At 37.4% G+C, this 14,963-nt stretch overlaps 1 protein-coding gene across 4 annotated transcripts in view; it reads left to right on the forward strand.

The window, feature by feature from the left end:
- The window catches only part of LOC139959560 (protein CLEC16A-like), a 95,828-nt gene that overhangs the window by 4,672 nt on the left and 76,193 nt on the right, over positions 1-14,963 (forward strand). For 3 of the 4 annotated variants that reach the window (XM_071957275.1, XM_071957278.1, XM_071957277.1), the window contains exons 4-14: positions 771-838; positions 1,766-1,846; positions 4,788-4,893; positions 5,144-5,300; positions 5,973-6,159; positions 7,452-7,502; positions 8,689-8,802; positions 10,046-10,253; positions 11,485-11,653; positions 13,536-13,636; positions 14,620-14,852. In XM_071957275.1, the coding sequence (XP_071813376.1) occupies positions 771-838; positions 1,766-1,846; positions 4,788-4,893; positions 5,144-5,300; positions 5,973-6,159; positions 7,452-7,502; positions 8,689-8,802; positions 10,046-10,253; positions 11,485-11,653; positions 13,536-13,636; positions 14,620-14,852 (1,475 nt within the window). The remainder of the gene's footprint in view (positions 1-770; positions 839-1,765; positions 1,847-4,787; positions 4,894-5,143; positions 5,301-5,972; positions 6,160-7,451; positions 7,503-8,688; positions 8,803-10,045; positions 10,254-11,484; positions 11,654-13,535; positions 13,637-14,619; positions 14,853-14,963) is intronic. The other variant, XM_071957276.1, reaches the window with a different exon arrangement.

Below are 14,963 nucleotides of genomic sequence, written 5' to 3' on the forward strand. Positions count from 1 at the left end.
AAGTTATTGTGGTCACTCTAACAACAAGTCCTCTACATTCAGCTACATTTAATCAGTATATTTATATGGTTATTTATAGTTCTGATTCAGCCTTCAATATTAGGAGTTTGTTCGTTATAAAGCCCTATTGATCAATGCTCTTTTCCATATTCCTTTCCTTTATTTCCATATTACCGTATGACAAGCATTGTTAACAGACTTTCAGATCATCACTTTCGTTTTTAAGCATACTTCACAGTCACTATGGCTTGAGGAAGTGTATAGATGTTTAGTCAGCAGTAAAAGCTGAGTTAATCAGTACACTGCATGCAAAGGTAATAATTAATTTTTTAAGACCTTGCTAATTTTTATGACCTTTTTTGGTCATCCTCTCAGTCAATCAGGTCTTACCTTTCGGTTGTTTCAAGAGCAAATTTATTTGTCCAACAGCATGTAGCCAAGATAACAAAGAATGACCAGTATGTAGACTGTAGGAGATACAGTAGTATGTGTAGGTTTTGGTGAATAGAACACCAGCCTTGGGTCAATAAAACTCCCCTTTGGGTGGATCATATTTCAATATCTCCAAAACAATTTATCATTTTACCTTTTTGAGGAATTTAGTCACAACGCATTCTGTATTGCATGGTTAACATTCTAGTCTTCCCCCGGAAAAATGTCCCTCTAGGACTCGGAGAAAAAATTGCATGATGACTTTCAGCTTCAGCCTTCTCTGCAACATGTTATCCCTATTCAATGTTGTGTTAAATACCTATTTCTGCTCTTCACAGATTATCTGCTTTCCAACAATCATGTCAACTCGATCATTGTACATAAATTTGACTTTTCCGACGAAGAGGTAAGATTTCCTCTGCGGTGGATATCTGTGAGATAACATTCGCACATTGACATGAAAGAGCCGATGAAAAGATTGCTGATGTATCGAAAGAGTGTATGTCTCTTAATGTGCAAAAGTATACACGCTACATTTAAAGAGTTTATCAGAACTGATGTAAAGTCACTTCCAAATTGGAGAGGTCAATTCAAAATTGAGTTAAGGAAGTCAACACTTGTCATGCAGTGACTCTGTGAGTTGGAAGTTTACATTGCTATAATCCAACAGTGTTGGCTGTGTTTTTAATGACAGTGTTCCAAGTATATAGAGCTGCTTCATGGTCAGTGAAATTAATGTGTATTTGAGACAGATCCATCATTTTTTGGTTAGAAAATGGTAAAGCTATCTCAGCTTTAGAAAAGGACAAATTTTACTTCTGTTCAAATAATATGCGTTTATTGGATTCTTGTTGAATCGACTAATCAACACATCAACGACATGTTTTGTCATGAAATAAGGACCAGTTGTAAGAAGATACTGTAATCACATAATATTTTCTGCTTCTTGAAGTTGAAACTGTAGCAAATGATTTTCAGACCTAAGAATTGAACAGGAATGTGTGAAATAAGTTTGGTAGTGATAATTCAATTTGTCTCACTAGTATATTTTTACATTTTGCCTATATATTTCTCATGATCTGATTTGAGAAGAGATATTTACAAGCTGATTTTAATGTTTTGTTGGATATGCCAGTGTCTACAGAGACTTTACTTGATTGGAACATGGGAGTCAGAGAAATTGGGCTGTGGGTGGAAGTGGGGCTGTGGGTTAGATGTGGGACTGTGGGTGGAAGTTGGGGTTGTGGGTGGGATATGGGAAGGTGGGTTATCACTCTGATACACTTACCTGCTGTCAGTGGAAACAAAAGTCTTGTGTTGCCTTTTCTTGCAGGTGTTGGCCTACTATATTTCTTTTCTCAAGACACTTTCCTTCAAACTGAATGTCCATACCATACACTTCTTCTATAATGAGGTAAGTATGATGAGTGATGCTAACTTTTATATGGGGGGGGGAGGGGTCATTTGTGGGATAGGTAACCAGTAAGTGATAGAGGAGATGATAAAATTTATAGTGTCATAGAACAAACTGACGGAAAAGTGCAAAACTTTTTTTGTAATTTAGAACAAAAAATTATAGCATGTTGATTGTCATGTAACTTGTTCATATATTTTTCTTTTAAAGACCAACTATGGAGACTTTTCGATGAACATAAAATCCCACCATTTTTCATGTATGTAATCCTTAACTGACTCCAATTACATTGCTGTAATTAACTTTACCAATTTCGGACGTTAAATAAGTGAAAAATGGGACGAAAAGTCAGCTTCTATTTCAGACTTTCCTGAAACATTCCTAAGACATCAGGTGACCATGTGACGTCAACGTTTGTATACCTCACTCACAACTATACTTTTAGTGTGTAAAGTCGTATACTTGAGCTGCCAAAAACATCAACGATATTACTCCTTTTTCCTCAAAATGTCACAATTCTGTGTTGTTGGAGGTTGCAGTTATACCTCATCCAACAAAAGCATCAGCTTTTTTAGATCTCCGAGTAAAAGAACCGACGTAAAACGCCGCAGACTTTGGATCAATTTTTTGAGATCCACGCGGAAAGATTTTTCAGCACCCGGAGTATCTCATGCCTATGAGTCCACATGCATGACCCTGCTTCTGTGTATGCTGCAAATGTCTCATTCTGTGAAAATTATATACTGTCGATAGCTGTGGCGGACCATGGTCGGACATAGACAATGTGAAATTGACCGTAAACACGCCCTGGACGTCCTTACATGTAACATTATATCACGCAATTGACAGTAATATATTTACTGTAAGAGATGACCGTATATATATACCGTGCCAAGGGTATAGCATTGTTAGTACATGTACGGTAGTTAGTTACAACTCTCGCCGGCGTTGGCTCACAGCATGTGTAAATAGCCATGTTAGGATTTATCTATTTCATTTGTTGTATTCCAGTATCGTGAGTTTGTGATACATATGTAATATTGTCCGTTCTGTTTATTCCGACATCTGCATGGTCCAAGGAGTTGAATAAAAACGGTAGTATGTAGCGATCGGACGTTTTATTTCGTTAGTGACTGTCTTGTGATTGTGGGATGTTAGTACTGGTCAAGGCCTGTTTCAACTAGACCTAACTCTATGGAATTACACAGACTCACGGTAGTTTTTCGCCCAGGATTGAACAAGAAACGTGGATTAGGATATTCACTGCTTAATTTGTTTATTGACAGGATACTTTTTCTGTGTTTGTATACTTTTGGATATTAAAACGAGTAAGTACTTTGTAAGTATATTGTACCATACGGACCTATTGACGCTACGCTATGTAAAAGAGTGGAAATTTGAGTGGAAATTTTGCTAATAAAATAGGCAATTTAACTAAAATTTCTGCTTATAATTGTCTTAAAACTTGTTGTTAACCTTCGTGTGTTCTTGTTTTAAGCTAACAGCTTTTCAAACGCTCGAAATTGGAAGTCAAAAACAGTACAATTGTTCGCTATCTGTGTACAAACAGTGCCTATATCAGCGTTTGATTTTCGCGGTATACAAACTTTGACGTCACACGGTGACCAGAGGCTCCTTTGGGTCAATCTCTGTTTTCAGACATTCCAGAGGTTCATGTCACGTGACTACCCAAAATGTCCATTTTCGTGGTCGTTTTTGATGGGTTATAGTAGGTTTTCGAAGATTATTTTTTACACATGTTGATTATGGGTATGTAAACTCCTAAATTAATGGAAAATCTCCAAAAAAAAAATTGCCTCCATATTTGGTCTTTAAGTGTTAACTGTATCCATTCATACAGTTAACCAGTTTCATGATTCTTACTGGACATGATCAGACAGATATTGTAGTTAAGAGAAACTCACCCATTACCTTCATGTTTATAAGGTGAACATTATTTTACTACATCATGAAGTAACAAAGGCAATGAGCTCAAAGATGGTAAATTTATTCTTTAGTAAATTCATAAATGTGGTGGCACTGCTATTGTTCATTGAGGTTAATCTCAAATTTTTGTTTTGGACTGTTTGGATTACACTGTCAGTGCAACAGCTATCAGGACATTTTTGTTTTTCTCAAATGATGTTTGACATCATTTCATTTACAACCTTCTCTACCTGTGTATAAACTCATAGAAATGGCTGAATGAGTTTTGTACGTCCTTAATTGTGATATGTACACTAGAAGTATAAATTTTGGGGGTAGAAACACAGACATGCCAGAAGTTCATGGGAGACTGACGGTTAGTGATCATAGATCTATAGCCTTCCTCCGTGTTTGCTCTGAACTCTGTATATATATATATATATATATATAAATGTTACATTGCCATCTATTAAAATAGTACAAGTATATGCTGTACAACAGTGAGAGACTACATCATGGTAAATACTGTGTCTGCTGGTACCCTTACAAGATGTTTCAGTAAGTCCTACCCTTTAAAATGTCTATACACCAAGTACAGAAGTGACGCTATTGTCTCCTCTAAGTTAGCCAAGTCCATTAATAATACACTACTTGTGTCATCTGCTGGTACCAGCCAACCAAATGGTGTAACCAGTACCTGTAAGTGATGCAAGTGAACAATATCTGGACCTTTTGTCTGTTATATTGAATGTGGAAGTTCATGAACAAGTGACTGTGAGAAATCATAAAGCAAATTTGAAAAGAACAATAGAAATTTTCAAAGAGGGGAAATTTGTTTTCTAGACAACAATTTGTTGTTGTTCTTTTCAAATTTTAAACCTTGATTTTTTCAGTTTAGAGACACTGCCTAACCACATGTGATCTTCAAGGAACGTCCATGTATATCTACTTTTTGTTCTTAACAGGTCTAACCCTAATCTTTAATGTGTTTATATACATCTTGATTTCCACGCAGCATACCAATGACTTTGCACTGTATACTGAGGCTATCAAATTCTTCAACCATTCAGAGAGTATGGTTAGGATAGCCGTCAGGACTCTGACCTTGAACGTCTACAAAGGTGAGTTGTATTCGTTTTCACATTTTCACACGAATGACCAACAACAATTTTGATGCAACAGCCTGAATAAACTTCAAGCTGGGGGGAATCTGGTTTAGATTTTTGTTCAAGGCCCTTCTGATATTTGAGTGGGAGGTTGGTCTGGTTTAAGTTGACCTGGGAGGATGGGACCAATGGGGAGGAACACATTTGGAGGGGTGGGGGTGGGGGGGTAAGGTGCTGTATAGTGTCTATCCGAGTTTTTTATTAGTATTATATAAATGTTCCTCTGTACATCTTGCAGTGCAAGATAACGCCATGCTGACCTACATCCGAAACAAGACCGCCGTCCCATATTTTTCCAACCTGGTCTGGTTCATCGGAAACAACGTCCTCAATCTGAACACAGCTGTCAAGCATGATGTAGAGTAAGTCTTAACATGGGTTGTGATTTGAAGAAAAAAAAAAGACTATTTAAAGTTTGTTCATAACTGAAATATACAGGGCTTTTATCGGTGTTCTTGAAGTTTACCAAGAGGAAGGAATTAAATATTAAAAGATATGAATGACTCCTATATGAAGTCATTTAACAAGGGATTTGCTGCTTATTTGTCAACTTTACTAAACAAAAAATGTTGCTCTTTTATGAAAATATCTTTAGACAAACCTTTTACAAAATTTACCAGTGAAACACAATGTTTTTAATAGAGAATACTCACGTTAACATTAATAACTCAACTTTGCAGCAAAATTTACCTTGATTTTGTGGGAGTGGATGCAAATTACTTGAAAGGAAGAAAATGAAGATATTGGTTGGTTCGACTGCTGTGTAATATAATATTATATTATAATATTCATGGGACAGTTAGACAGCATATGGCAGTTTATGATATGGTAATTGGTCTTTGTGATTGGTTTGTGCAGGCTGGTTTGTTTATCCAATAAAAATCTCTCGTGTGGTAAAATCAGACTTGTTACAATTCACCAGACCCATTTTCGAAATTTGTTGTCAAAAGTCTGAATTTCTGTTAGTTCTCAATCTGTCAGTCCTAGTCCACATGTATGTCACTAATCGTCAATGCTGGTTTTGTCCCTTGCAGCCATCGTAGCAAGAATCGTCTGGAAACATTAATCGCGGAACATCTGGACCACCTCCACTATGTCAATGACATTCTCAGCATTGACAATGAGTACCTGAACGATGTCTTAACTGAGCACATGTTAAACCGGTTACTGGTACCTCTCTATGTCGACTCACTCACCAGGAAAAGAGCCTATGGACTGGCAGTAAGTGGACTTGAAAAGATTTTGCTTTGTTGCTTAATTTTCGTTTTCTTATTGTATCGTTTAAAGCAAAGTTTATATCTTAGATTAAGCCATACTTAACTTTTGTGTGGGTTTTTTTTTTTTTGGCAGGGGGGGGCAGCCTTGGATGACTTTGTTCTGTTGTGCTTTCTTTGTTTAAGGCAATAGAATGAAGAAATGTATGAGAAAATGTAAACGGTTGTCCCCAGATGTAGCATTGTCGTAGAATTGTAGTCAAGGAGCAGGGCAAAAATTTTCTATTCACCAATCCTTATCATTTCTTCTACAGTGTAAATATTACTTATCCTTTGTAATTTTGCTACATTTTTATCCAGACAACCAAATTTTCTATTTGGATAATCAAAAAGTCAGACCTGGTTGTCTGAGGGACAACCAGAAAAAAAATCATTCAAGGTTTGGCTCTGAGGAGGTAAATTACAATTGAAATAGAAAGTAAAAGGCATATAGTGTTAGTTGTGAGGTGCAACAGGTATATACCTTGTTTCATAACATGTTAGTTGCTTTCTGTATATCTTGTTGGTATAAGATAATTGTCAATTTTCAAATTTCAGTCAAATTGCTTTCTCAAATGAACAAAGAAAAATATTATAAATTTTTATAATTCATCAAATTGTCTCCAATGTTGACAGACACTGTGAATGGTTTAATGCCATCTTACTAATTTTGGGATTTGGAACCCCTAAGGCATACATGAACATTTTTTGGTGGTCTGTGAAAAGCATAGTGGTCCGTAGGGGTTTGCAGGCAAATTTGGGTCCATAAAAGCTGAACAGGTCTGGCAACAGTTTACTGAATTTTACACATTGGCAAGACAGGAAAAAAATCTTGAAAACTGTGCCCTCCCAGGCCAAGAAAACCAGACTTTTTCCAGGACTTGTCTCCAACCATGGTTTTAGCCTAGGTTTCATTGGTGATTAACCCTATGTCTGGGGTTCAACCATGGTTTTGGTCGAGTTTTCATTGGTGATGCACCCTATGCCTGGGGTCCATAAACAGTTGGCCAGCACCTCCAGAAGATTTATACCGAATACTACAAATGCAGACATGTAACATAAACCTTCAAATACTTTCACATCAGACACACCAAAGAGCCATTTGGAACAATTCTCTAGTACTTGTACCACTGTATACTGTACTCAGTCTGTAGCAATCGTACTGACAGTATGAACAGTTCCAAACCTGATTTGTAATAGAAACAGGATATTCTTGCTCAAATATCTCTTAATATGTTCTCATTTTGTTTTTCCTTACAGGAAGATCATCCCCATATTTGTCAGATTTTATCACTATTTCTGCTTTCTCAGGTGAGTCCGATGATCTCCTCACGTTAATCTTCAAGTATGCTGTGTTATGAATCAAAGTATTCTGCCCATATTTTTCAAGAAAACAAAAACAAGGACACATAAATATTTCTGGAACACTGGTTTAGTTTAAACATCCAAACAATTCATCTTCTTAGGAAACCATGGCAGCTATGCCATCTAGATTAAACATTATCTGTACCCTAATGAGTTGACTTACCTCATAAAAAATATTAAACTAAAAAGATAATATCTTGATTAAAAACAGGAAAATTATGAATTGTTTATTTCCGGTGTCTCGACAACGCAACAATTTCCTGCAAAATATCAACTTAATAACCTTAAAGATAATCTTATCTTGTTGACACTTTTAAGCTACTGTAGGAATCTCTTAAGATAATGATAGTTAGTAGTGGTTAAAAATAGAATCAATCTAGTTTGGAAGAAATGCATTCAGTTATTTGATGTTGTAATTTGCACTGTGATGTAACCTAGTGTATTGTAATACATTGATATATAATATAATGGTAACGTAATGCTATGTGATGTGTTGAGAACTGCCATTTTTGGTGCTCTTGCATTAAATAAACTCATGTTAAGTTTCTCCTTAAGATCTCTAATTTCTCTCTTTATAACTATTTTACTATCGTTTTGTACTCGTTCATCTATGAATAGTTAATCCTTTGCAGGGAGTAATGTTTTTACAAGATGTGATTCTTTATCAGTGATCATAAATATGTTGATTTATTGAATAACCTCTGCTGTAACTATCTATAAATGCGTACCTCACTTATCGAGCTCAACTCGACCTTTGAAGTTCAAAATATTCAATTCTATCCAGTATCCCTCTGAAATTAGCACTTACCTCCCTTGTACCTAGTTGGCAAGACCCAAGACCCCACCCCCTTCTCTTCCCGGCATACTTCCAGTTACATCTCATTTGTAAGTGGGATTAAATTATTCTTTATAGTATGAATCTATAACCTTGCAGACCCTATATCCATTTCTTATTGAAGAATTCACATGTTTTAAATGCCACTCCATTTGATAAATGTCTTCCATTATATGTCAGATTTCTCCCTGTTATAATCATCTTCAATAAGTCCCTTTTCAGTGGGTTATTCAAATCAGTTTGTCATCTTTTATATCTCGTATCTAATATTCCTCGTCTTTTACCCATAATCCTCAGGTATTTCTAATCATGATGCACCCTCCACTTGTTTCTACTCTTGCCAAAATAATTTTCGAGGGGAGCGAAGAGACCCTAGCCCAGCTTCCCATCGATACCAGCGGTATCACCAATGTGAGTACTACTTCTCAAATTTTTTTTGGGGGGGGGTGGGGGGTGGGGGGCTTAAGAGATTGACAAGCAGCACAAGTGAACTTTTTAAGAAACTGCTCTCAAATATTTCTTTATCGAAAATGCTTAGCTTGAATCAGGATGTCATGTTCTTACTGCAAAAAGAGGTAAGGAATTGTTTAAAGTTGGTATATTTTATGAACACATCTGGCAAAAGCATGAGGTGTATATAATTATTGCAATTTATAGTGCATTGAAAGTCCTTTTGCTTTCTCAACTATGTAAAATCAATACTTCAAGAAGGTGTATTGAATTTTAGAAAAGAAAAAAGAAATGAAACAACTGTTGTTGAAACTTTGACTTTCAACCTTGGGTTCACAGAACTTTGATTACTTGGTAGACTTCACAGGCAAACCCTGGTCAAAAACAGATACATATCAGTATGATTATAATTGGAAAGTAGAAGCTTGTGTTAGAATATTTACCCAGCCCACACACCATATGTTGACAGAAACCATTTTCCCTTGGAGTAACAATGGCTTTAAAAGATAAAAGTCCCCATAACCATGATTTTGAGAGTCACAAGCAACAAGACACAGCACTGGGTTTCTACGTAGTATTTTTCAAATTGTTGGTATCTTGCAGATATCACATTCAGAAGTGTCACATTGTGTGCTGTTGGTCACCTCTTTTAACAATGCTGCTATTCTAAAAATGACCCTAGATGTTTTATCAAATAATGGTTTTGAATTATTGTGGCAGTATTCAGATTCAATTGCTCAATTTCCCTGACACGAATGTTGCAGAAAACTTCAAAACAGACGTATTAAAAACCCTACTATTTTTGTGGAAGCCCTTTACCAAAGCATGGATGGGTAAGGATATAATAACTCAGTTTAATAGTTTGCAAGCAGGTTTTCTAGCCGTGGCTAAAAAGGCAGTGAGTGGCTCTGTTAATTGGCCAGTTATATTGCTCTTCCATTCCCTGCCCTTTTATACCTGTAATTGTCTGATTACCTCTTGCACAGCTTTGTATACAATCGGAAGACACATAGATAGTATCATCTTTACATAGTATGACATAAACACATGATGGTGTTAGTTTTAACCATGCTGTACGGGAACTACTACACAGGGCATATTACATATATACAATACAGGGCTTGTGTTTCTTCCTTGCACAGTAACATGTTATCTATGTATTATAACTTACCTGCTCTGCATTTATCAAATCTTTCTCCGGTAGATGTCTTTCGTAGCATTCGTGGCTCCATCCGAGAGTCTGGAGAGTTCTCTTGACAGTAGTAAAGAGAGGGACATCAAGACACAGAGAAAGAGACCAAACTACAGAAACATTGACTCACCCACTGAGCTCGATACCCCCGTAGAGGCAGAGGAAGTCTCCGTCGGTCAAAGATCAGAAGAAGCAACCAAAGAAGAAGAACAAGCAGTAGGTTAGTGATTGTCAAGGCTTTTGGGTGGTAGAATGGAGAGATTGGGATCAGCTTGTTGTATAGCAAAAAGGAGGGTAAAGATAAAGGAGAAATATCCTTGTGTTCTTGCAAAACCATTGCTACCAGGTTATAAAAAATTCAGCAAAACATCTGAATGTTGCTTTAAAAATCAGTGGACTGTGTTGGCAGTGTTAAACATCTCGTGGTTTAAAAATATTGCACAGAAGTAATGTTAACAGGTTTTACTTGCATAGATGTCATAGTTTGTATCAACATTGAGAAAGTCTGTTGCAGTTCATGGTAAACATCAGATAGTTGTCTAAGCCTACCACACTTTTGTCTATCAGATGTACCTAGCATAGAGTACGTTGCTTAAAAGGAATGGGCCGGTATTTATGATTGTAACTAACTCTCCAGACTAATTATGCGGAACGTAACTCGTTGAGGAAAAAAACTTTATTTAGTTCTTAAGCACTTTATTACTTTCATGGTTTCAACTGGTGTGAAATGAATCTGCTTATGAAAAGCAAGCACTTTTGAATTTACTTCCATCTGTTATGTCAGCAATTACAACAGCAGTAGGCTGACTCTGTACTTATGGAAATATATTGAAGAGTAAAGAAATTATTTGGCCAAAATGTATCTCAAAATTGAAGACCTTAGGAATACAAGGTTCTCTACACATTGATCTATCAAGTACTTGGTGGATGTTGGTGGGTGGCGATCCTAACTTTCTGTTTCTTCGCTGAAGGATGCCACAAATATCTTGTAGACTGTATAACAATGTATCAGAAAAAGTTTGATGGGTCTTCATAACAAGTGTTTTTTCCTTTGCAACAACGGATTGAAGGTATTTATGGGAAACATGTGAACGTTGTGTACTCTAACACAGGGTTTGCAACCAATGGAGTGCGACGCTAAAGGGGGGGCGCAAGATTTCTTCATGTGTTGAAAATTGATCTACCATCTGCCCACCAAGATTGATTAAATTGTGTCTTTCAATATGAAATCCGTAGACCAAGGTAGCTTTACTTACATTGTGAGGGGCAGGGGGTCTGATGGGACCGTGGCTCAGTGCTCATGGAAGGTCCTGGGTCATTTAGGATCTGATCGTATACATTGTGAACTGGGATGCCAGTCAGAAGCCACCGTATCTTGCACACTACAACCATGTATCACAGGGATCTCCATATAATGTGTTTTTTTTTCTTCTTTTCTCTACTCTCTTCAGATGTGAGAGGAGCAGAGGCAACCGCTGAAGGCCATCCTCCAGAACCGTCTCCAAAACCGGAGGAGGGCCCTCCAGAGGCGGGTACATCTTCTGCCATTGTCTCTAATAGCACCGATGAAGAGAAGTCCCTCGCTGCGTCCAGAAAGTGCTCTGAACAGCTCAACAACAGGTGATTATTTTCAGTTAAATTTTACAGGTTTTAAAGTCTGAGCGGGAAAATGATAAAGAAGCCGGGAAAGAGCAAAGAACATGTTTGGCTAGAACGGGATCAGTGACCTCAGAGTGTACAATCTAGATTCTCCAGAAGATTTGGAGGATACATGATTTGTAAATAAGCTCACTGCCATTGCAGCATTATCTTTCGTGCCATTTGAAGGAAGACTGGAGCACAACATAAAAATTGTTGCATTAGTTAAATGTTTAAGTTACCAGGGAGGAAATCTCTCTACTTTTGTGAGAAAGACTAATGTCTTAAAACACAAATGCTACTGTTGTATATGTAAAAGATGTAGAAATGTAATAAAAAAGAAGTATAACCACTCTCATGGTAGATATGACATAACCCCATGTGCATTTTTAAAGTTTACCACCAAATTGCCCATTTTACAGCAAAGAAAGGAAAAAGATCAGGTCAGGACAGCTTGGCACCAGCCTGTGCTGTTTACATCCACATGTGTTGATGTTAATGTCCTTTGTTTCTCCCTCTATGTTCTGGCCTTCAAGCTACCATTGTAGTGAAAGTAAAGAGTAAACACATACAGCCGAGTAAAGGGCTCTATATAACAGTGCAGTTGAGTGTGGTTATGCCTTCATCTTATGTCGTCATACAATGTGGAGGGGGAGAGGGGTTGTGGGGGGGGGGAGAATGGGTAAGACAAACAGCTTTCAGATTTGTGGTCCAGAAAAACTTACGATGGAAGAGTCCTTAAACGCGCCCTGAAGATAACGTTTGGGTGGAAGAATTTGGGTGGAGAGCGATTCTTTATAGTACATATTTCATTTTAGTGACTTCTGCAGGTCAAAATACTTGACTTAGAAGAAAATTGTAGGTTGAAGTCAAATACTGTTTTGGGGTTTATTTACAGGATTTCAAAGACACCATGCCATGGGAGTTACAGTACTCCCCTGGATAGAAAAGAAGTTATCTTTAATTAATGAAAGCCCCCAAAAATATCCATTATAACATATATTTCCTACTGCCATCAACTCAATTTAGTTTGAAAGTAATCTCCTATTGATAGATCTTTTCATCTACTTTAAATAATATATTAATGATATTGAGGGTTTATAAAGCGCAGACATATCCACCGATAACGGTGCTCAAGGCGCATCACAATATTACCCTGATCAACGATAACCTGTCAAACATAGAGACAATCTCTCCACATGGCAGCAGCTAAACAGCACCCAACTGACAGTTTTATCTCACAGGTTGCCATTTATACACCTGGGTGAAGAGAGGCAATGGAGATAAAGTGCCTTTCCCAAGTATAACAACGTAATGATCTGGCCAGGACTCAAACCTGCAATCCTTAGATAGATACTGGTGTTCAGGGCATTGAAGTACGGTACGCCCGAATATCTTCACGACCTTATCCAAGAGCGAACAGCGGATAGACCTACTCTTCCCAATACCTCTATCAACTTACTGTTCCTGTGACACGCACGAGAACCTTTGGTGATCGCAGTTTCTGCTATTTCGCCTCGCACTTATGGAATTCGCTGCCAGTCCATCTGCGGGAAATTGATTCACTTGAACAATCCAAACGTGCTGTTAAAACTAACTTATTTTCTAAACGCTACACACATCTGTAAAGCGCATTGAGCAAACTTTAGTTTGGATTCAGCGCTATATAAGACTAATTATTATAATTATTATTATCACCAGTCCATTGCCTGAACCACTTGACCACAAGGCTCTCAGTTATGCCCTAGGTGATGATCACACCTGTTTTGTATCCTACAACTCATTTAAGATACTCTGTACACAATAAAGTCATCTGCTTGTACCTGTTGTGATCACCACTTGTCTGTTTGGTTCCCATCTCCAGACCTTACCTGGCAGCCATATTAAATGCCCTGGATTGCACCAGCGGTGACTACAAGGCCCTTCTTACGCTCTGCTTGTTGCATGCGATGAGCTTCAATCAAGGTGAGTGGAAATTTGGGATATTCTGTGCTGATGCAAAATTCTTTTGCTTGAAATTGAAAAAGCTGGTTTATTTATTTTTTATGGAGGGTCTTGCATTTTCAAAGCAGTTTGCAATTGATCAATTTTAATATTCAAATGTATATTGTATGTTCATGCCCAGATATTCCTCTAAATTGTTTTCTCATGGACGGAACTTTTTTTTTAATTTAATTTTTTTTTAATCTACCAGTTTTAAGGTAAACCAAGAGTTAACTCTTTGGAACTGGCTGGTGGTTAAGGTGTTCGTATTCACCAACATCACATTTTGTATTCACAGTTTATATTCAACAACATAACATCTTGTTACAATCTTGTAACATCTTTCCAATGGCGCTTGAAGGTTATTCATTATATCGTACAAGTTCTGTTCGGATGCAGATATATATGTGTAGTTTCATATCCCTTACCTAGTTCAAAGGTGATGATTTATATTTTTGTGTTTTATATTTATTATTTGATCGAAGTAATTAATGTATCTTCCTCTAACCTATCAACCTATTCATCTAAATTTCAACCCTCTGTTATTCTTGACTCTGGAATCAAGAGTTTTGTTTGTTACAGAGACTGATTTTCAATTTCAAACAAGTTTCCCATGCAGTTTTGAGAATACTAGTATGAAATTTACCACTTCATCTTTCATATTACGCAACTAAATTTGGGCAACGTTGAGTGGCATTTTGATGTGAAATACCAGATAGATTAAATAGATTTGAATGGAAGAGGAAGTGGGTGGTGACCCGGGCTGGGTCAGGGGCCGACGCAGATTCGGGCTAGTTAGGTAGATGGGATAGTGCATGATTATGAGAGGAGACAGGTAGGTATAATTATTTGTTTCTACTCAAACTAGTCACAGTGCTGGTTTGTCCACATAATTCCTGGTTTAAACCTGTTTGACTTGAAAAACTCAAAATTTTCTATTTTTCTTTCTTCCCGTCCCATGTCAGGAATACCACAGAAGCTGTTTGAAAGCGTGTCTCTAACGTTCAGGTCGCAGAATAAATCGGGGTACAATACCGTCCTGGCCGAGCGGTTGATCGCGCTGATGAACCAAGGCTGTCAGCCGAATAGCCTCATCAGACCAGTCACTCTCGACATCGTCTGTAGACTTGTCAAAGTCTTGGTCTTCTCAGCCAACGGAACCTGTTACCTGGAAGACAGGCACCTGGCTTGTATCGAGGTTGGTCCATTATTAAGAAGATTATTAATGCTTTCACCGTCGTGGGAGTACTCTCATTTTAAATGTCGGCCGTGTCTGCGATGGTATATTCGGTTCCATACTATTACAGGA

This window comes from Apostichopus japonicus, chromosome 19, assembly GCF_037975245.1.
Source record: "Apostichopus japonicus isolate 1M-3 chromosome 19, ASM3797524v1, whole genome shotgun sequence".
NCBI classification, from domain to species: Eukaryota; Metazoa; Echinodermata; class Holothuroidea; order Aspidochirotida; family Stichopodidae; genus Apostichopus; species Apostichopus japonicus.